Source organism: Rhea pennata, chromosome 12, assembly GCF_028389875.1.
Source record: "Rhea pennata isolate bPtePen1 chromosome 12, bPtePen1.pri, whole genome shotgun sequence".
In the NCBI taxonomy this organism is placed as follows: domain Eukaryota; kingdom Metazoa; phylum Chordata; class Aves; order Rheiformes; family Rheidae; genus Rhea; species Rhea pennata.
This window is the reverse complement of record NC_084674.1, coordinates 5985072-6007165: the sequence shown is the minus strand read 5'-3', so window position 1 is coordinate 6007165 and position 22094 is coordinate 5985072. Positions and strand designations below refer to the sequence as shown.

The 22094-nt window shown below is 43.6% G+C and overlaps 1 protein-coding gene across 1 annotated transcript in view; it reads left to right on the top strand.

Annotated features, from left to right (window-relative positions):
* Positions 1-225: 225 nt before the first annotated feature.
* Positions 226-22094, top strand: part of LOC134145883 (uncharacterized) — a 38304-nt gene continuing 16435 nt past the window's right edge. The window contains exons 1-9 of the mRNA XM_062585892.1: positions 226-325; positions 1174-1454; positions 3067-3085; positions 8686-8845; positions 10245-10336; positions 11227-11459; positions 18390-18626; positions 20082-20159; positions 21726-21942. Of these exons, the coding sequence (XP_062441876.1) occupies positions 226-325; positions 1174-1454; positions 3067-3085; positions 8686-8845; positions 10245-10336; positions 11227-11459; positions 18390-18626; positions 20082-20159; positions 21726-21942 (1417 nt within the window). The remainder of the gene's footprint in view (positions 326-1173; positions 1455-3066; positions 3086-8685; positions 8846-10244; positions 10337-11226; positions 11460-18389; positions 18627-20081; positions 20160-21725; positions 21943-22094) is intronic.

Below are 22094 nucleotides of genomic sequence, written 5' to 3'. Positions count from 1 at the left end.
AGGGAGATCTGTCCTTTTTGTCTTGTTCGTTTATTTTGATTAACAGCAATCTACAGAACATTAGGACTTATTTTATTTGTTTTTCTTTTTAGTGGGCATTTACTTAATTTCCATTTCCATTTTCCTATTCTATTCTGTGAGGCATCAAAATGTCTTTTGTTTCATTTTAGAAGTTGGTAAGTTGACTTCCCGATGTCTATTTTCTTGTGATAGGCAGCGATTGCCATGTCCTTGTGTTACCAGTCCTGGCCCAACTTTGCTGGCAGAAGGGGCTCATTAAAGAGCCAGGGCTTGGACATAGACACGGACAGCAGCGATGCTTGTGGTAAACAAGAAGAGCTAAGAGACTGTGGTCAGACATGTGACAGTGAAATGGGCATCTGTCAGGCCCCACTAAAGGGGCTACTGAGAACTTTGCAGGGAAGACTGATTCCACTAAGCAACTTCTGCCTCATCTGCATTAGTCCCGAGCTTACTTACCACACTTTGCAGCTACATTGAGTGGGTCCTTGACTAAATAAGATAGGATGATAAATCAGAGAGATGCAAGATGACATTCTGGTTAGGGCTAGTCCATATTTCCTCATTAACTTTGGTTTATGTTTCATCTGCACAGAGAGGAGATGGACAGTTGACCTCATCTCCATTACACACTCTGATTTCTGGGTTTTAATTCCTCATTAGCTTTTTCTACTCCAAGTCAAATGCAGGCTTGGTTAGGCTGTAGGATATCTTGGATATTCCCAGTAGTTTCTCCTGCTATTTCTTCCAAGCTCCATCTTCCAGGATTTTCTGAGGACATTTTCCAGTGGTATAGGCTGACTGGTAGCAGCACTCGCATGAACCTGCTGGGGTCTCTGCAGAGACTCTGCCTAGGAGCTTGACTTGAGAGCAGCAGGTTCCCTGATGTTCAGCTGTGTGGAGCAGTGGGTGACTTTGGAGCTCTGGACTATCTAGGAAATAAAGTTTGGAGTTTGAGGTTCAAAGCCACTGGTATTTGCAGCTGTATCTGATTGTTGGGCTGGGACATGCATCCATGCTATGTAACCAGAAGGTTATGAAACTGCTGATTATCTCCTTGAGAGCAGGCAGCTTCCCAAGCTCAGGATGTGACCATTGCTGTTATGTAAAGTGAAGTGAAAGTATGCTTTTCTTTTTTTTTTCTGGTGTCAGATGCTATTGAATCTCCCCACATGCATGCACTCCTGGATGGGGGCAGGTGGGTGCAGCTGGTGTTGGGAGCCCAGCCCGAGCCTGCAGCGATCTTCCATAACCACCCTCTCCCCGAGGCGGCAGCTCTGCCCAGGTATTCACAGGCAGCACTGCCTCTCACGCGGAGGAGCCCTTCCCCTCGCCGGACACCTGAGCACCGAGGAGCTCGCACAGCAGAGACAGCAGCAGCAGCATCATCCACGGAGGCCTGGGGACAAGAAGCAACATGCATCATCCCGCAGGTAAACTCCCCTTTCGGTGCTTGCAACCAGGCTAGCCCTCCATGCCTGGTCCTAGGCTTTCTCTGATCACCCATATTCAAGAAGGTTAATGCGAGCTGCAGCTAGGAGCTACTGCTTGCCCGGGGAGGAATACCCTGCCTTAGAGCAGGGGCAGCCTGGGGTGCTTGGAGTTGCAAACTGACAGCTACGATGGTCCACGTTCCCTGACTGTTGTCTCCAAACTGGGGAGAGATTTTCAGCTAAAGGGCAATAACAGCCCAAGGACAATGCAACAGCCAGGGTGCACAGTTGGGCTGGAAATGAAGAAGCCTAATTCAGCCTTGGGAGTGGAGAGATTCAGGAGATCCACATCGGGAGCTCCAGGAGAGGAGGTAGAGTGGGACACCAAATGGTGTCCCAGTCCCATGCAGAGATTTAGCCTGCAGACTTTGAGAGCTTGGCAGAAAGGAGCAGATTAAGGGTTTATTGGGAAGAGGTGTTTGGTGGTGGGAGGGGCATTGGTTCCTGAGCTCAGCAGAGAAGCTGAGTCTGTAGAAACTCAAAGAAGGGGGGGGAAAGAGTGTGAATGGAAGTGAGTAATTTCTGGTGGGTTGAGATGCATGCTTTATAAATATTTTTTCTGCAGCCTTACCCTTGCCTCTGTGCTTTCTGTGATAGCTCAGTGTACCTGATGATAGGGTATACACAATGAGATGTTTGCTGCCCCTTTTGGCTGTTTTCTAGAATAAAAACAACTGCATGTGGGAATCAGGGCTGCTCTAGCTGAGTGTAGAAGACTTTATTCTTGCACAGCCTGCTCTAAAGCCTATTAAAGCCCGTCGAAAGACTCCCTTAGATTGCCTCGGGCTTTGGATCAGACTGTCGGCGTGCATCGTTTACCGCTGCCACACACAACAGCCTTTATTACATAGGAAAATAAAGGTATGTTTCCCACACTCTCTGCCAGTGATGGCAGAGCCTCCTCGCCGCAAGCCTGGGAGCATCTGGGAGAATTCAGCTTTCCTACAGCCTTTGCAGTTGCTGGAGCACATAGAAAGTGCACCGGTTGGTGCTGGCTTTCCTTGCCTTTCCCTGAAGTTCAGGCAGAGTTTAGTGCCTTGGGTCCTATTCCCTGTGCCAGCTTCCCCACATCCCCTCCACCCTGCTGCTTTCCTCCCTTCTCTTTTCACTCCTGCTCCACCCCAAAGCTGCTGCCGCCTTTCCTCCTGCTGTCGCTGCCAATTTTGCTTGCTGGCTCTGGCACTACCATGGCTGACCCCAACCTCACAAATTCAGCTGCGCTTGGCTGGTTTTGTTCAGGGCTATGTTTAATGCCAAGCTGGCACTCCTGAGGTAGAGAGGATCATCTCCGGTCCTTGCTGTCACCAGATCCCAGCTCCTCAGGGGTAAGGGTGTGTCTGTGCCCAATGCTTCTCCACAGTGGCTACTCCTTGCTAGGTCTAGGACCAGGAATGGCACACTCACAAACTCAGTTTGATGAAGCCAATTCAAGTGTTTTATTGCCTTTAGAGGAATCTGGATCAGATGCTTTTCCCATCTCTTGGTGGTGGATTTAAAGCTGCTAAGCAGCATAGGTGTGTGCAAATCACACCACTGCTTCCCTCTTTTTTAGCTGGAGCCATATGCTCAGGGTGAGCCATAAACTCTGTGGCTGGAGTTTAATGCATGTGTGATCAAGCAGTAACATAATAGTGTCTCCTTACAGACTGCAGCTGCATTTGCAAAGTGCTAGTAGGATAAGGGAATAGCTCACACATTGCTTTAAGGTTTCCGTAAAGAGACTTGCTAGGCAAAATGCAATGGCTGAGGTATATTTACACACTAAGACAAAGTGGTGAGTGCTGTGATAAACTCCTGTCAATGCCTGAGCTGTCCTGGTAAGTCTGGCAGTTTGGGGAGATTTGATCAGACCGGGTTTGCAAGTGTTTAGCACCTAGCAATTCCCACCAAAACGCTTAGTGGCTGATTGCCGAGCAGCCTGACAGCATGGTGTCGGCAACCCACGCAGCGCATCAGTGCTCTGGGCTGGGCTGGGAGAGAGGACCTGTTCTGTGAGTTATTTCTGTGGTTGTAAAGTAAATGTAGATGCTAGAAGGTGAACACCACCTCAGGATGCCACCTCTGTGGTGCGATGGATGATCTCTTTCCCCCTGTGCTCATCTGACCTGTGCTGCTTTAGTGATAGGGGGAAGGAGGAGGTTTAAATCTCCCACATTTTTTAGAGAAGATGAGTCTCTTTTTCAGTCTGAAGGTACAAAATGCAATATAGGCCTAGGCTGCAAAGATTTAATTCTACTTTTGGAGCCGCAATATCAGACACTGTCAGCTTCAAATGCAACTGAATTTTGGCCCTCCAACCCTACTCCACCCAGACTCTTTCTGATTTTATTATGCACCAGAAATACCTGATTCTGGAAAAAGCAGAAGCTGTAATCTCTTTCCTTTCCACTTCCTAGTAAAGCAGGCAGCCTGTATCCTCAGCATCCAAGCAGCAAGGTGCTGGGGACCATCCTGTTGACAGCAGGAGACCATTTGAAGAATTGCACATTATCTTTTATATGAAGCTGCTGGAGGCTTAAGGCAGCCCTTTTCTGCTCTTTAACTGTGGGGCTTGAAGTCTTTCTTTGGACCTGATAGCATTTTTCTTGCTCTGAGTGAGCTCTCATTTTTTTTGCTGTATGCATGAAAAAAAATGATGCAAGATTAGATGGGAATGAGAAATAAGACAACTCTTCAGGGAAGATCCATGCATAGATATGTCTGGGGAGTGAACTGCTGTTATCAGGAGAGATGTGGGGAGGCAACCAGGGATTGCAGATAGCTTAGTGCTTGCAAAGGTCCAGCCAACTAGAGGAGCCACTTTGATAGGCGATACAAAAACAGGCGATAAAAATAAATCACTTTTCTGAGAGCAACAAAGGGGGAAAGTGGTTAAAAAAATTTTGTGTTCACCTTACAGAGCCCTGCATCCTTGAGGAAAGCCTACCCAGTCTGGCAGCCAGCCACCAGAGCTGCACTGGCTCTTCAGGTGCTAGCACAATGAAGGCAATTCTGACCTCTACTGTTGGCCCAATGCATCATTAGGGCTGTTAAAAATGCAGCTTCCTGAAAGGATTGTATAATCTTTGATGTAGAGTTGATCTTGGCGTGCACCACCTGCTACCTCCCTGCAGTCACGGTTTTTGACACCTGCAGCTGATATTATAACACAGGTTACAAAAGTGGGTGTTGTCTGCCTTGACTTTAGTAAAGCTTTTAACAGTCTCTCATGACATCCTGGTAGTCAAGCTGAGGAGATGTGGCCTAGATGAGCAGACAGTGAGGTGGACTGAGAATCATCTGAATAGCAGAGCTCGGAGGGGTGTGATCAGTGGCACAACATCTAGTTGGATGCCTGTAGCTAGCAGTGACCCTCAATGGTCCAGTCTTGTTCAACTTATTCATCAATGACTTGGATGAAGGGACAGAGTGCCTCCTCAGCAAGTTTGCAGATGATACCAAGCTGGGAGGAGTGGCTGATACACCTGAGGGCTGTGTTGCCATTCAGAGAGACCTGGACAGGCTGGAGAGTTGGGCAGAGAGGAACCTCATGAGGTTCAACAAGGGCAAGTGCAGAGTCCTGCACCTAGGGAGAAATAACCCTAGGCACCAGTACAAGCTGGGGGCTGACCTTCTGGAGAGCAGCTCTGCAGAGAAGGACCTGGGAGTGCTGGTGGACAACAAATTCACCATGAGCCAGCAATGTGCCCTTGTGGCCGAGAAGGCCAATGGTCTCCTGGGGTGCATTAGGAAGAGTGTTGCCAGCAGGTCGAGGGAGGTGATCCTGTCCGTCTACTCAGCCTGGTGAGCCTGCATCTGGAGTACTCTGTCCAGTGCTGGGCTCCTCAATACAAGAGAGACAGGGAGCTACTGGAGTGAGTCCCTTCACTTGGGACTGCTTAATCATCACTACTAAGATGATTAAGGGATTGGAGTATCTATCCTATGAGGAAAGGCTGTGAGAGCTGGGCCTGTTCAGCCTGGAGAAGAGAAGGCTGGGAGGGGATCTTATCAATGTGTATAAATATCTTAAGGGAGAGTGTCAAGAGGATGGGGCTGTACTCTTCTCAGCGGTGCCTAGCAATACGGTGAGAGGTAGTGGGCGCAAACTGAAACCCAGGAAGCTCCATCTGAACATAAGGAAAAAAAAATCTCTCACCTTGGAGATATTAAAAAGTCGTCCAGATAGGGTCCTGGGAAATGTGCTTTAGGTGACCCCGCTTGAGCAGGGCAGTTGGAGTAGATGATCTCCAGAGGCCCCTACCAACCTCAACTGTTCCGTGGTTCTGTGATTCCATGAAAACAGCTGGAATCTCTCTCTCTCTCTCTCTCTCTCTCTCTCTCTTTTCTTCCCTGATTGGCAGGGGAAACTTGTCTGTTACTCACAGAGGAGGAAAACATGCCAATTACTAAAGTCAGACATGGATTATAGATTTGTTTCCCCCCTGCATTAGTAACAAAGGCTTAGTGTGCTTGGCAGCAAGGTTGAGCACAGGCTCTAGGAGAGACAGATTGCAACCTTCTGCACTCTCCTGCCGCAAGGAGACATTCAGCTGAGAGGTGGTGAATGCTCAGCTATGAGAAGGCAACATGTTGTTGCACAACACATAGCTGGGCTGAGGAATTTGCTGATGTCAACAAACTAACAAGATCCAGGAAAGGGTTAGTTATTTCTGTACTTGCAATTAATTATAAAAACGCTGAAAGAGATTTAAGCCGCCCCTGACGGTGAGATATCAGCATGAGAGTAAATCAGGGGCTGCTATATCTATCCTAAATCTGCCTATCTCATATGTCTGGTTGGGCTCCTGCCACAGACATGATGTTGTCTAGATGACCTTCAAGTCTGGTCCCAAATTGCAGTTCCCATGTAAAATATACATATATTTTATGTTCCTGTCTACTTTTTTTTCTTTTCTTTTTTTTTTCTTTTTTTTTGATATGGTTTGGATAATGAAAATCAGTGAAGTTGACAAAAAGACAACAGTGGGAATTCATCTTAGTAGCTACAGAAAGTTCAGATGCTCTGCTTTGAAGAGCAGACCTTTTGTGAACTTTAACCCTTTTTCAGTTCCCAAAGAAATGAGTTTATTCATTTGGCGCCTCTTGGTGATGGAGGAATAAGCGGGCCCCAGCGACTGGAAACTGTGGTGCTCACTTGATGACTAAGTCATCTGGTCAACCTTACTTCACCTTTGTGTGCTGAGGGCTTTTGTAGAGGGAAACACTCAAAGTAGTCACATCAGTGCCCCAGTCCCCCCAAGGCTGTGTGTTGTCCAGTTCTCCATCTCCAGCTAGCTATGCTGACTTTACGTATTCATACCTCTCAAAATGTTCAGTCAGAGAAGACATAAAAAGCCCTTCCTGTTATGCCATTTCTTGTCTAGTAGCTGGTGCCAGACCATTGTCAAGATGATGCTAGGACACCAGTAAGACCCAGTGTTTGGACAACAAGCTCAAGTGGCATTTTATTTTAAGTAGACAGGAAAGAAACAGAGAACAGGAGAAGTCATACAGAGGCATGTGTGTATTACCAGTTTGCAGACCGATCCTCACATGATCTTCTGATTAGAAGTTATTGTTCAAAAATGCTGTTGTATTTGCCTTCAGTACAGGCTTTCTCAATAGTGGACTGCAAGGGAGTTGTCTTTGCAAGGTGTTGCTGTGCCAGGAGGTCATGAAGCAGCCAGGTGTGCTGTACCACATCTGAGACCCTGCCAGAAACCTGTTCTGGGTGGGCACCGTGCCTGCAGGAGCAGCTGCCCAACATGAACTGGGCTTTACCCCACTAGCCCTGGGCTTGTCCGGGCTGATCCGCCAGAGAAAACATGTCCTTGACTGTCACTCTTCTTGCCCCATCATTCTTCTGCAGCTTTTCTATCACAGGGAAAAAAAACATTGCTGTGGGCAATCTGCTCCACCCTGTTACATGTACAAATTACTTGTCTTGCCTCCTTGAAATCTGCTCTCATCTGGTGCTTGCATAACGCAGCACGCGTTTTGACACTTGAAGACCAGGAGAACTTTTCTGAAACGTGTCTCGCTCTGCAGGGCTGTAATTCCTCATTTCAGGGGCAAGGCTCTTCCCTTTGCCCAGGTCCACCGTTTCATTTCTACTGTGTGTCACTAGAGGCTTTGAGGTTTTCAGTGGTCTCAGGATATAACATCACTGGACACAGCACAGCGGGTAGCATTGCTTCTGCCTTTCCAGGCTGATCCCTGAAATGTTTCTACAGCCTCTGAAGTGCTAACTCACTGTGGTGTGCATAATGGTTTCTCTCTACCTAAGAAAACTGTCTTTTGGCAGCATCGGGTTTGTGAGAAGGCTCTGAGGAGTACACACCATGGGCTAGTCCTTCCCCCTGATGGGGATCCAAACCCCCAGCTATGCAGGGCTGATTGGTTTAAGCATCATTAGTTGTTCGTGCCTCAGAAAGCAGGAGGCTCGAGGTGGCCTGTGTTTGCCGTGAGCTGTTGTTGCAGGTTCGAGTCAGAAGAAGGGTTAGGAGGTTGTGTCACTGCCAGGGCTCCTTCTGTGTCATCTGCTTAAAAACATTTGTTGATGAGTTTCTTTGATTTTATGCCACTATGCATTAGACACAAAAATCTGTTATTTGAACGTTTGTCAGTTTGGCTGCATTAGGATAGGTGTAATTGATTTTTCTGAGCATGAGCATCGTTGGCTCCCCCTGCAGATTATGTGCACAGCAGCCTCAGTGTTGCAAACACACATGAGGGTGACTTACACCTGGTTTGCATCCAGTTAGAGGAGAGCCTCCTTTGGGCCAAATAATGGTTTCTACCTGTCCCATGCCAAGATGATCTGCCTGTTTTCACAAGAGTGGTTTGAAATATGCTCTGGGTTTTCCTAAGAAAAGTTGAAACAACATAAAGAAGTTGGTTTCGTTTGCAGTTATTTTGAGAGTTCAGTATTTGTTTTTGAGCTTCAAAAATGATTGTTTTTGAGCTAATCTAATTACTTTCAGAAAAGGATCAGCAGTGGGAGAAAAAAGGGAAGAAGATATAGGAGATTGAAAAAAATAGAAATATAATATTTTTCAGTTTTAAAAGGTTTCCATCACAAGCCCAATGAAAAAAGGCACCTTTTTTTGGTCTAAGTTCTTCTAACTTGGACTTCTATAGACTTGAGCAGTTACAAAATCACCATTCCTCCTTTAATTTTCTATTACAGAAACCCCAGCTGGACTCATTGTGGAGAACCTTCTTAAAGCCAAAGAAATAGCCCTCAGTGACTCACGTGTTCCTGAACAGCTGAAGAATTACTTACAAAAAGCCCTTGATGTTGCTCTTGGACTAGACCCTTACCTGGACGCAATGGCAACTTTGAAGAGGTACAGGTTCTCCTTTGTAACCATGTGCTTTTTTCTTGTGATGATGAGAATATGTTCTTAGATTTTCTGTTCAGAATAGGTCTCAATCAAGGAGACCAGTGGAATGAAGAACAGGCATCCTCTGCATCCAAAGACGAGGCCTGTTTCCTGACCTTGTTTTCTTCCTCAGTAATATACAGTGATGTGTGCAGACACGTGTGTCTGTGTGTTTGCATGGCCTTCAGATGAGGCGTAATGAACAAAAAGCACAAATCCAAAATTATGGAAGACTTTCTTCCGGATGGCAATGTTTTTCAGTACGATGGTCTGTGTTGGACCACATCCCACTTGAAAATAAGTAAGCCAGCCTCCACACAGTTCTCTTCCAAGATCTTGGAGAATGAACCCTTACATTAATTTGGTGTTGGTATAAATAAAGAAAACCTGCATAAAGACTTCTGGATCCATCCTATAATAAGAGCCTTTATATCCCTTTTTGTCTCCAAGTGCTCAACAAACATTAATTAATCTGCTAACTAAATTACTCTAGTAACTAAACTAATTAATTAAACTAATTTAAGGTATCATTAATTCAGAAGTCCAACTGATACCCTCATTATTCTTTTTTGAGCTACAGTATATTACTCAGCCATGTGGGGTCTGCGAAACAATTTCCATTTATCACTGCAAATTTTGATATGTGGAAAAAGCCAATTCTGTCTAAAATTGACAATGTGTAAACTGTTCCAGGCTGTGGATTACGGGAACGCTGAGTGTTAGTTCTGTTGCTGAAATAATAGCTGATAGTTGTTTGACTTAAGCTAGCTGTATGATAATAGCTATACATTATCTTATTAAAGTTGTTAAAGCATTTGTGAGGGGCAGAAAAGAGGTTATATGAAATGTTCTAGTCTTTAAGTCTTGGATTATCTGAGTGTGTCTGATACGGGTTATGAATTCTTTCTCATTTTACCGAAGAGTGGTGGGGGGAGTAGAGGAGGGGAAAAAAAAAAAAAAAAAAAAGCTCAAATGGCTCTAAATTCTGCCCTGCAGAAGCATCACCAGCCATTTCTTGTGGTTACTTTCTTCAGACATGGTAATCTAACCTGTCTGGAGGCTATGGACTTTTTCCAGTGATCTCTTCGCTTCTCTTCCTAATAAGTAGTCTCTTATTTCATCCAAACTCATTGTCACATGCTTAGTTTCTGTGAAATAACATCTGGAGATACACTGCTTTTCTCAGCAGTTTGGGAAGAAAAGATTTTTTTCTCTGTCCTGCAAAAACCTTCAAAGTTTCCATTTTTACGTCATTCTTCCTTGAAACTTTTTTTTTTTTTTTTTTTTTTTTTTTGCCAGTTTCTTTGTGGGATATCCAGATTTTGGTCATGACTATAATGTTAAACTTTCTTTCTTATTTCAGAATAACCTCACCTGAACAAGGCCCAGGGGATGCTGGAGGCAGCAAAGCCAAAGCTCAGCTGCAGCAAGAACTCATCTCTGGCAATATGAATGGCAAGTTGGTCAATCAAAATGATGAAATTATATCAGATTGGAAAAAGGGTGTCAATGAAGTTCAACATCCTCTACTTTATCTTGAGTAGGGATGAGTGCTATGGAAATGCCCCGGAAATTTGGAAAATGACTTAAAATGAAAAATATAGGATCTTGCTGTAGGCACAGATCTTCCTAAAGGGTAAAATTGTGTTGGTTTTGGTTTAGTGGCTGTCCAACAGAGGTGTAAGTGCTTGTGCAGTGGAGGTGGCCTATGGCCAAGCACTGAACTTTAAATATTAGAGTAGCAATGCTCAGGCTTGTATTCGCATATAAAGCCTATTAAACTAAATCCATTCCGAGATTCATTCTTCCCAGATGTTCCCATCTTTTGAGTAATATATCATCACAGTGAAGTACTCTTATAATGTATTACACTAATACATTGTTCGAAGGACACCACTGATGATAAATTTCTTAAATGATGGTGCTGTCTAGGGATAATGACTCTAAGAGCAAATGCAAGGTAATGCAGTGACTTTTTTTTTTTTTTTTTAATCCTGGTTCCAGAAAGAATAGGGAGACATCTTAAAGCCATTTTCATATGGGGGGAATGTTAAAATATGCAATATTTCAAGCACTATTTAACAAGCACTTGAACAATAGCAGCATTGATGATAAAAGTTCTACATTTAAAACCAGTCCCTTTATTCTGTTGTCTTTTAGATGCATTTTAGATGAAATTTTGTCAGAAATTCTGTTTTTGTTAAACTCCTATTTTGATGTGTCTTAAGATTTGATTTTTTAAAAAAAACATGATCACTTAAAAGGTACATTTAATTTTCATTGTGAACAATGTACAGTCTTTCCTACGATTTTATTTTTAAAACTTCATTCTTGTCTTTCAACAGGCCAGGTTTTTAGGATGTTTGTTCATATGATCAGAGCCAGGAAGATTTTATTAATTGGCAAGCTTAAAGGTTACAGCATCCTTGCTATTGCAGAAGAATTGCCAGATGATGGCAAAATCTTTGCGTGTACAGAAGTGCCCTATCTTGGAGTGAACAGCCAAGATGCATTTGATTATTCTTCAGATGGTAAAAAGATTAGCATGCGAGTGGGACCAATAGCAGACACTTTGGAGGTAAAGTCATTTGGAAGGGGGGCTTGGGAGCTCTTGTTCAGAGCAGATTAATGTGTTTCTGCCAGATATACTTTGTCCTATTTCCTGCCCACAAAATGCCGGCTGGTGATCCTAGCTTGCTTACAAGAGTGAACACACTCTTGCGCTAGGATTAATTCTTATTCAAGGTAATATATGATGGGGCAGCTTTGTCACACAAGATAGATAGTGTTATTCCTTCCTGACTAAACTACCAAAGCTTTTTGACGAGAGGAGTCACAAACCCTGAATGTAAGGCCATAGAAGGAAGAGTTTCACTAGAGCTGGATGGACATCGGGTCAGGGCCTCTAATGCCAAATATAGTAAATTGGAAGATTGTATCTATGCTCTGGCGGGCCTGCCCCTGCAAAGGACAGCTTGCTCCCACTCTTGACAAGATTTGAGAAAGTCTTGCAATTTAATGCATAAAGTTTGCAATTTAATGGCAGCCTGTCACTGTTTTCCCCACTGGTATCACCACAGGGAATTAGACCATAGGTTTACTTCTTCCAAAGTAATATGCTGAGCTTCATATGTGCAAACGCACTAGCCAGATTTGTTTTGTTCTGACTAGCGACTTTGTTCCAAGGAAGAGAAAAGCTTATGACTGCCAGCAGCTGGAGGAGTTGCACTTTCAATTCCAGTTTATGAATCTCCATGGTGTTGCTGCAGGTCCAGCACTCTAACAGCTGATATCCATGATAGGTTCATTAAATGCATAGCCATTCTATTATTAATGCAAACCAATTTAATCCGATTCCATTTTCAATCTGGAAGTGTCAGTGTGAGCTTGATTGTAACTTTATTTGCATTAACAGGTACCATATTTGCTTCTAAAATGAAATGGCCAGGAGCTTTCTGACCTCTGGCTTTCATGACCTCCAAGTTTGATAAGAAAGAAACAAAGAGCTTTGGGAAGTATATGAATAAACGAAATGTTACAGATCACCTGCAATGTGCAGCATTTAAAATCCCAGCTCCCTGCAGTGAGTGTGAAATTAATTGAATTGCTGTTGCTCTCTAGTGCCCATTCTGTGCAACTGACTTACTGTGACTGAATTAAAATATCTAGAGGCAGGCAGAGTACATGCTGTGTAGAGATTAAAGAAGGGAGCAAAGACATGAAAACTAAATCCTTAAAACAGAATGTTGCAATTGATTTTATATCGTCCGACTGCAACGCGAGGGCACATCCTGACCCTGCTTCTGCAGGTACTTGGGGCTTTGGAATGTTTCCTGAAGCTGATGGGAGCTCTGGTGCTTGTGTTTGGAAGCAGAGATCCCTACACCCGAAGGCTCTTGACATGAAAGGATGGCAGAGTTTTTGCACTGGACTATGAGCTTGTATTGCTAAACCTGGTAGCTATTTTGTCTTTGCCATCAGGAGAATCAGGACTGACCTTTATCCACAATGACTCTAGGTGGAGAAGGGGCTATGGGATATTGTAGCATTGGTGTTTTCCCTCAAGGGGAGAGAATATATTCTGTGAGACTGGGAGGTAGGTTTTAGGTCCGCTGTAATGAAGGAAGTTCAGTATGCCACCACACTGGGAAGAGGCAGCAGGTCTATCAGAGTCATCTACATACAGCTGCCCACCGTGTGATCTGCATCACTGCATTGTGCAACATTTTGAAGCTTAACAAGGCTCTGCACTAGCTAGCTGCTTAACTACACGCTTCATTCAAACACTCAGATATTCCCAGGTCAGTGAGCCTATTTCGATGCTTAGAACTAAGCAAATGCAAAAATGTTATGTTCACTGGTGGTCTAAGGAAGGTTGCAATAACAGGCAATAGCTTTGGATGGCTGCTTAGGAACACGTTTGGAGTGGCCTCTCTGGTGAGTCTTGTTTAAAGTCATTTGCTGTTCCCAAGCATGTCAGGATTATTGGGGTTTGCAGCAGTTGAGCTAGACTGGTGCCTGCCAGGGTGTGAAGAGGAGGCTCAGGGTGTTAACAGGGAGCTACCTTCTCCCTCTTAGAAAAAAAAAAAAAAAAAAACAGATTGGAACAAAACACGTCATCCATTGACATATGGGCTTGCTGAAAGGCAGGAGGACTGGGCAGTTGCCGTGGGCAAGCTACTCTAGGGGTGGACAATGTGCTGATGTCTCACAGCTCAGCCTCTCAGAGGAGATGGAGAACAAGAGCATTTCTGTGCCTATCGTCCACAGAACAGCAGGTCCAGGCCAGAGCCGGGTTGGAGAGTTGCTGAAGAGTGTGATGAGATGCAGGAAAAGCTGAAAGAAGCCCTAACAAGGGCTGTTGATACCATCTAGGGTATCTGCAGTCCTGGGTTTCCTTCCTGTCCCACTGTAGAAGGCAGAGATGGTTGCCCACCACTTCGTAAGTTCTCTTTTAATGTATTGCTCTCTGGAGATGGCTGCTGCAGCTTTCCTGCTGTGATGACTGTGGCTAAATTTTGCATCCAAACTGAGGGGAATAGGGAAGAGTTTCTGCCTAGCTGCCCCTCCTCAAATCCTGGCAGCAGTGCGAGCTCATGGGAGCAGGGAATTTACCACTTGCCTTAGCACACTGACTCCTTTAAAGCACAAAAGCTTGTGTAATCTATAACACTACCTGGCAGGAGAAGGCCTTTTCTACTGCATGAGACAGCCATTCAGAAAGCATAAACTGCCAGAAGATGCAAGAGGTAGTTGCACCACAAGTGTAAAGCTGTCCTTGTGTAGCAGCTACCCGCCAGGAGCAGCAGGATGTGCCTTTCCCAAGTTTGAGGAACAGGAGCTGCCAAGGTGGTCTCCACCTCCTGACCAAAGCATGTTGCTCACTTACAGTCTGGCATGTGCCTCTGTGCCCGATGACTTCAGTAATTTTGACGTAAACTGTTTAAATACAGAGTGGGGGCAGCTTTTTCTTAGGTTCAGGATATCCTTCGGAGCTTAAGCCAGATGATTTCGGTGGGAATTAGCTATCTTTCAAATCTGTGCTGGGCCACGGTGTTTAAAATCTTTTCCTAACAAGCTCCTTAAGTATAAACTCCTCTCTGTTGTGTTCTGCCTGAATAACGTGCTTTGCTATGCCTCAGCTGCTGACAATAGGCCTGATCCTGCACGAAGTCCTTCCTTTAATTCCCAGGGGTGTTTTGGTCAAACAATGGATGCAGGATTGAGCCCACTGGGAATGCAAACTGCCAGCAAATTATTCATATTTGTGATTTTGATCGTTCCATTTTAAAATCGAAAATGCAACACAAAAAAATAACAATGTGTTTGCAGCAGATTCAGCTGATTGTAGGGCATTGTATAAGCATGTAGGGGATTTCTTTTTTCTTTTCTTCCCTCCTTTTACCAGACAGAATAGGTGAAGAGGTTGAGTTGCAGATCTCATTTCTCCTGTTTTGCTGCTTGTGAAGTCTGCCAACAGAATCCACCTTGACAAAGTCAAGGACTCTGCGTTTAATGTTGAACTGAGTGAATAAATTATGCATGAAATTGTGTCGGAGTCTCTAGTGTGCAGAATTGCTCCTTTTGATATGAAAGGTTAATTCAGAAAGGAGTCCAAAATAGCTGGAAATTGTGAGGATAAGTGGATAGTATTCACTGTTGTGAGCTGTTATTACTAGAAATTGCATTCCCTCTCTAGCTTCCCTAGAGATTTAGCTTTGCTGGTGAATATAAACTGTACTCAATAGAATAGCATTTAGGAGTAACAAGAGTGTATGTCCACATACAGTAAAATATTCTAATAGTGTTTAAAAGGAAGCTGTACTTTTTCATGTGTTCTGTGCACCCGAAGGATGGATTGCTATTACATTTAGGTCAAGAACAAGACATAGCAAAGGTAATAAGTTTTGAGTACATCTTTATTACAAATACGCTGACTGTATGATCCATGTCAAAGCAACTGGACAGTTGGCTTTTCTGACTGAGTTTGTACTTGCCTTTGGAGAGGGCATTGCTGCTGATCAGGACTACAGCCAGGTTTTCTTTGAGCTTTGGCAGAGGATTCATTCATGTTTTTATTCAGGATGTCCTCTCCCTGATCCTTTGCTGTAACTGTCAACAACGTTGCTGTGCTCTTTCTCAAGTTCTTTTTTGGTGCATCTCTTCTATGAAATACAGTGCTTTTTTTTTTGATCCAAAAGGAAGTTAGTGACTCACTGTAAGCAAAAGCATTAATTTTAGCCAAGTTTGCTCAGAATTAAGACACTTCTTGTTGCCATCTGTTACGATCTATGATGCCTCTGTAGCAAGGAGCAGGGATTGCACTGTAAACATTCAGGAAATTAGTTTCAGCAGGATATTTTGCAGGCAGATTATTTTGGATCTCAGCTTTCCTCAGAGCCTCATTTGGGCTCTGCCTCTCTCCTGCCAAAGGACAAAGGCATTTTTAACATGCTGTGAGGTCCCAGGTTGGGCCAGGTCCAGTCTGCTCAATCACACCAGGAAAAGAAGGGTGATCAGGCCCTCCTCTAAACCCCTCTTGTCCATTTTGAGAGGGAGAGCAGTGAGCTGTCCTCCATTAGTTTCTCCATCACAGCACCAAAATTGCCAGTGCTTAGCTTTGCAGCCAGAGCTACCAGTAGGGTAAATCGAGGAATTTCAGGTTTCCTCTTACAGGTTGGATGCTGTTTCTAACCAAACATGCATAGAGCAATAACAATCCTAAATCTGTGGAAATAAGAAACTTGTGTGATGTCAGGGTCCCAAAATGAGTTGTAAGGGAGTGATTCAAGCCTCTCTATTTAGGTGTCCTTGACCTGGAGGAAATGAAAGGTGCCCAAGTGACCTTCATGGCTGGCGATTCAGGATTTGATAAATCAGCTGAAGAGAAATGCCTTCAGAAAAGCAGTCTTGTATACACATGTGTTGGAAAGACAGAACAGGCTTGTGCTGGATATGAATACGATGCAGGTGCTCTCCTGCCCTGAATGTCATTTAATTAACAGGTGGTTTATCTATACAAGGAGATAGGTAAGAAGCAGAGAAACTGTCTATAGGGAGGGCTAAAAGGAGAAGTTCAGCTAATCCCAAAGAGCTCCACAACCCCATATGGACCTAATGAAGTTAAAGCCTGAAGTGAGATTCCTTTTCATTAAGGAGTCATACCATGGAGCAGCAGTAACGTGTTCAGAGATGGCCATATCTGCTTCTGAACATCTACTCCTCACCTCCTCCGCCAGGAAAGGTTATAAGTAGTGATAAGTCATGGTAACTAGTTGAAATTGCCTTTGGCTCCCAGCTCTAGAGAATGAGACTTCTAATCACCCTTTCTGAGAGACTCCTTTTCCAAAACTTTCCTCTTCTACCCTTCATGAACTATCTGAATTGGATGAACTGGCTGAGTAACAACCTGGCATAAGATGCTTTTCCACAGTAACAGAAATGTTCCTGCTGCCTTCTACCAGTGCAGTCCAAGAATAAGCCAGGGCAAAATTTTCTTACTGGTCATGAAATGAAAAAATGAATCCCAGGAAATGAGATGTCCCAGTTTTTATTACTTTTATTGCAAACCAGCATAGATTTGGCCTTAATGTCTCCTTTCATTATATCGTAGTCTCAAAAAGTATCCTAAATGCAGACTCATGAATGCAGAGCTTGTGTGCTGTCATCTGCAGTTAAGCATGTTTGTCCAAGCGCTCAGGCAGGCTTAATTTACTAACCACTAGCAAGTCCACAATGACACCAATTTTCACGATAGAGCAGAACTTGAACTTCCCTCTCCTCCCTCCTCTTAAAGACATGCTCCCTGCTTCAGTAAGGCTTCTGAAATCTCTGTTTGGGAGGCATGAACCTCACTCCCAAAAACAAATTATTTTTTCATATTCTGCTGCCATTTGTTATTGATGCTTTCTCTCATATATCTCAGGGGATCACTCATCACTCATTGTGCAAAATGTCTCCAAACACAAAAGGGAAATCTGGACGCAAGAAGTGTTGTTAAAAGTTGTAGTAGAAACAGTGAGTTCTGGAAAACATAATTGTTTCTCTTTTCACTCGAAATGCCAAGACTTGAAAGCATTTATGCTTGCCCAAAATAGGTGGATGAACCGTTGTTTCATTGAAACACACACAGATGCAGTTAAATAGTCCCAGATGGAATCTGAAATATTCCATAGCAGCCTCTTGGGCAGCAAGTGCATTAACTGCCACAGGAGAAGGCTGTAAAGGCTCCCATCTGGTCATCCATCAACACTTTTATACATTATCATCAGCAGCCTGCTTGGAGGGAAGGTGTGCCACATTTCTGAAAATCCAATTAGATGATAGCAGCCAGTTCTCTTTTATCCTCTCTGTTGCTGAGCCATCCAAAGCATATTTTTTTAGATTAAAGAAACATCATTTTCTTTCACAGGAGCTGCGCTGTTTTATCTCTATTGTGACCTGTTCTTTTATGTGCTATATAATTCTATTATTAATTGGGATTTCAACCATTCTCCTGCTACTGAAGTGGGACTCACTAGTTTGCAATTCCCAGGATCCACCTTACACCTCTTTTTCCTAGAGGCTGATGCAACAATTCCCACTCTTGAATCTGTTGATAGTTACTCTTTTCAAAATAGAGAGCTTCTTGCAGCAGTTCAGCTGCTGCAGAGTCAGATGTGTGTCCTCACCCTTACCTTGATGATTTAATTCCCTTTGGCTCTAGATGCACAGGTGTGTCTGCTGTGCCTCTGAGCAACACAAATTGAGGTGAATGATCCTCTTTTATATCTGTGATCCCCTTTGGGAGACTTGGGGTGCAGTCATTGCTGAAGAGCTCTTTCTGAAGTATAGCAAACTCCCAAGATCTCAAAAAGTATTTCTATCAATTTTACTTTAAAAAGGTGGGGTTCCTTCTGATTAGAGTTTTTGTAAAAGGAACAGTTTAGTGGCCAAGACATTCAAATTGCAGATAAATAATTAGAATTTTCTCCCACATTCTTTCCCCCCCCCCCCCTTTTTTCCCCAGGCATTACATGCTGAGGATGAGGACTTTGATATAATTTTTATTGATGCTGATCAAAGAAATGCTGTTAACTACTACAGCTTTGTCATGGATAACCACTTGCTGAGAACGGATGGAGTGATCTGTGTGGAGAATACACTCATGAAAGGACAAGTCTACCTGGAGAACATATCTGATGCAAATGTACTAGCTGTCAGAAGATTAAATACAGTGATTAATTCAGATCCTCGTGTTCAGCAGGTTAGTGCAATGCAATTGGTTAAGGTGCCAGTGGTACTCTAAGGATCTATGGATTTTGCAAAGTACCCTGTAAAATGTTTCCGTTGTTGGTGCCGTTATTCAGTGGACCTAAAATGAAATAAAATATTACAGTAATTCACCTTACTTGAGCTCTAAGCATGACTTCCTATATTCAGAAAAGGTCCCTACTCTTCATCTATGTCATCTGCAATGTTAAAGGCAAGATAAAAATATAGCACTTAGGAAGGAATAATCAGCCCTATGATACAAACAAGGAAGAAATGCTCTGCTTTAAAGGCTCTGTAGGGCATCTCCAACCAAATATGATTCAACAAAGTCCTACTCTATCAAGAGAAAACAAAATCTCCTGGTAGGATGTGTATATATACAGTTCTAGAGACAACATCAGACAAATACCTACCAGTGCTTTAAATGCAGGCACACCTGATCCTGCCCTGGGGCAGAAGGCACCAGCCTGCAGTGGTTGCCCTCATCCTTCCTTGTTGGAGCTCCAGCCCATGGTTTCACCTCACATGGTGGAGGGACAGAGAGGACGGCTGGAGGCCACAATCCCTGCTCATTCTCTAGAGCTGTCAGGTTTTCCCATGGCAGGATGGCTGAGGCCTGTTTCCTCTTCTTCGCGTGCTCTCCCTTGCCAAAACTCCACGAGGCACAGGGGAACGAGGCTCGCGCCCAGAAGACTTTGGTTCATCCCTCATATGATCAAGGACCTTGTCCATCTGCAACTCACACGGCCTCTAGTAGTGCCTCCTGTGATTCTGTGTTTAGTCTATATATAGTCAATATAATTATAAGCTAAAGTATCTGGAACAACACTTGAGTTGTAGAATAGGGAAAGACGCATGACATAACATTCTGTGGTCTGAATCTGACTTTTAGGCACTTAATGTTTGCAAATAGTACGTTTTTTCCATAAATAATTTTTAATTAGTTGATAATGGTGTTGAACACCCCAGCACTGAGTGCAGCTTTCACTGTAGTGTGATAGTATGATCATAGAGGGGAGATGATAAAACCCCCTGAAATTCACAGGCAGATGCAGGAAAAATGTTCTAGCACACACTGAAGAACACAGACGTGTTGCTATTATTGTTTGCTAAGTTCCAAGAATGAGACCAGAATATCTTCATGATAGCATTAGCCAGACAGTGGAAACCCAATGCACCAGAAATTCTAGAAATTGACGCTTATTTAGAAAACTGAGAAACAAAATTGCATTTTTTCTGGCATTAGTGGGAGCAGTAAGTTTGAAATAGGAATGTGAACAAATATAGACATCTGACATTTTGGGGCTGAAAGGAATTTCAGCTGAAGATTAGAAGTGAGAGAAAAGCTACCACGGTCTAAGGGAGGACATCATTTAGCATCAGTGGAATTTTTATGGGGCACCAAATAAAAATCAGTTGAAGAGCTGTATGTGTATTATGATTGCAGGTTATTTTACCTGTGCGAAGTGGCCTGACCATCATTCGAAGGAGCCCTGCACCTCCAGATGCAGTGATTGAATCAAAGGTCTGTATTTCCTTTCTGTGAGCAATTCTGCTAAAACCTTGAATCTGCTAAGGGCAGTGGAAGAAAAAAAAAAAAAAAAAAAAAAAAAAAAACCCACTTCCTTGGCTTGGTGGGAAAGGCCCAAACTCATCCTCTATCATGGTGTGGTCTGATGCAGCATGGATTTACCGGCTTTAGGTTTATACAGATTAGCCTCATTAGTCTGGGCTAATATATACTGATTCCTTGCAAAACCAGATTTTGCTGGTGGTGTACTATTCCAGCTGTACTAAGTCTGCGGAGCCAGCTGGCATGCTACTGGCTAGGGGTCTTTGCCTGGTGCTCTCTGGGACTTCCCATTTCAGGATAGTGCAGGTGACATAATCCAAGTCCATCTGCAACAAGCCAACATGATGTTTTTGAAGTAATGCTGCTTTTGTCCAAAGTCAGCATGTGATGCCCTTCTATGCTCACTGAGCTGAATATTGCCATATCCAGAGAGGCTGTGGCAGCAATTGCTTATTAGTGATAACATTGAAAAAATGCTTTCATTATCACGAATACTTTCTTTTGCTTGCTCTGGACAGCTTTATAGTAGAGGAATATAGTATACTCTTTCTCTCCTTATAGATGAGACCACATAGTTGAGAAAAAGCCAAGCTGAGCATGGGAAATAGAGTACTGGGTTACAGACTAGCTACGAAAAGCACTAAACTTCTCTGGATAGCTTTATCTTTTGAAAAATGTATATTTTGGCCTTCCAAACAGTGGAAGCCAAATTCTTAACCAGCAGGAGAACCTGCTTATGCTGGCATTTAAAAGTCAATAGCTTGGTTTCTGTGGGTATAGTTTACTCAAGGCCTTAGATATCACCTGTCCTGGGGAAAGGTGGTGTTTTTATCTTTCCTGATAGGAACCCTTTTTCCTGTGATGGACATACACCAGCCAGAAGGAAATTCCCATGTGGAAGTTTAATGGTCCACGTCTGTAAAGCGAGACCCAAACTTTTGAGTGTTTTGCTCATTGAGTGCTCCCAAAGCTGCATCCACTGATAATGCCTGGCATTTCAAAACCAATATTCTAGACATCTTGTATTTTCCATTTTGATTCCAGGCAGAGGGAAATGATGTATGGCAGCTGATCAGATGACAGCTTGGTTTAAGTTATTGGCTGATATCTTTATTTGTGCACCAGCCTTGTGAAGATATTTTGATTGCACTCTGCTTGAGCCAAATCCTGCCTTTGCAAACTTGTTCTTAGCCTCTCTGTCTTCCTGGAGCCAACCAAGCCTGAGGGCAGGATTTGGCCTGGGGTGTGAAATAGCTGATTGCTTCTAAATTTTTTAGGATCCAGAAGACTTTATCAGCTCCATTGCCTTCCACATTGTACCTGTTGAGACTAATATTTGTGGAGATGAGAGTGCTTTTCAGTCCGAGTTAATCTAGCATTTTGCATTAAATATAGAGTTAAGCTCCCCGTGCATGCCACTCCCTCTTTCTTGCAGGCAGACTCTTTAAAAGATACTGTGTTATTGAGACTTGCACCTTAATCTCTCCCACTCTCTCTGTATGTATGGTTTTGTTTTAGAAAGAAGTGGTGAAGGATGATGTCTTCTGGGGTTACAACAGGCGTCGCATCCTTGATCGGCTGCGGTTGGATGGGAAGGTGGCCTACGTAACAGGTGGAGGTCAAGGAATTGGAAGAGCCTTTGCACACGCATTGGGGGAAGCTGGTGCTAAAGTAGCTGTTGTGGATCTGGTCCTTGCAAAGGCAGAAGCGGTAGCATATGAGCTAAGCCTTAAAGGTAAGCAGTGCATTGATCTGCGTGTTGCTGCTGTACGTGAACCGGTGATGAGTGCTGTAACTCTTTGGCTGCTTTCCTAGTTCAAAGCTTGATACTTTCTCCTTGCTGTAATTATCTTTCAGCAAGGCCTGATGGAGAGTAAGTCAGAGTAA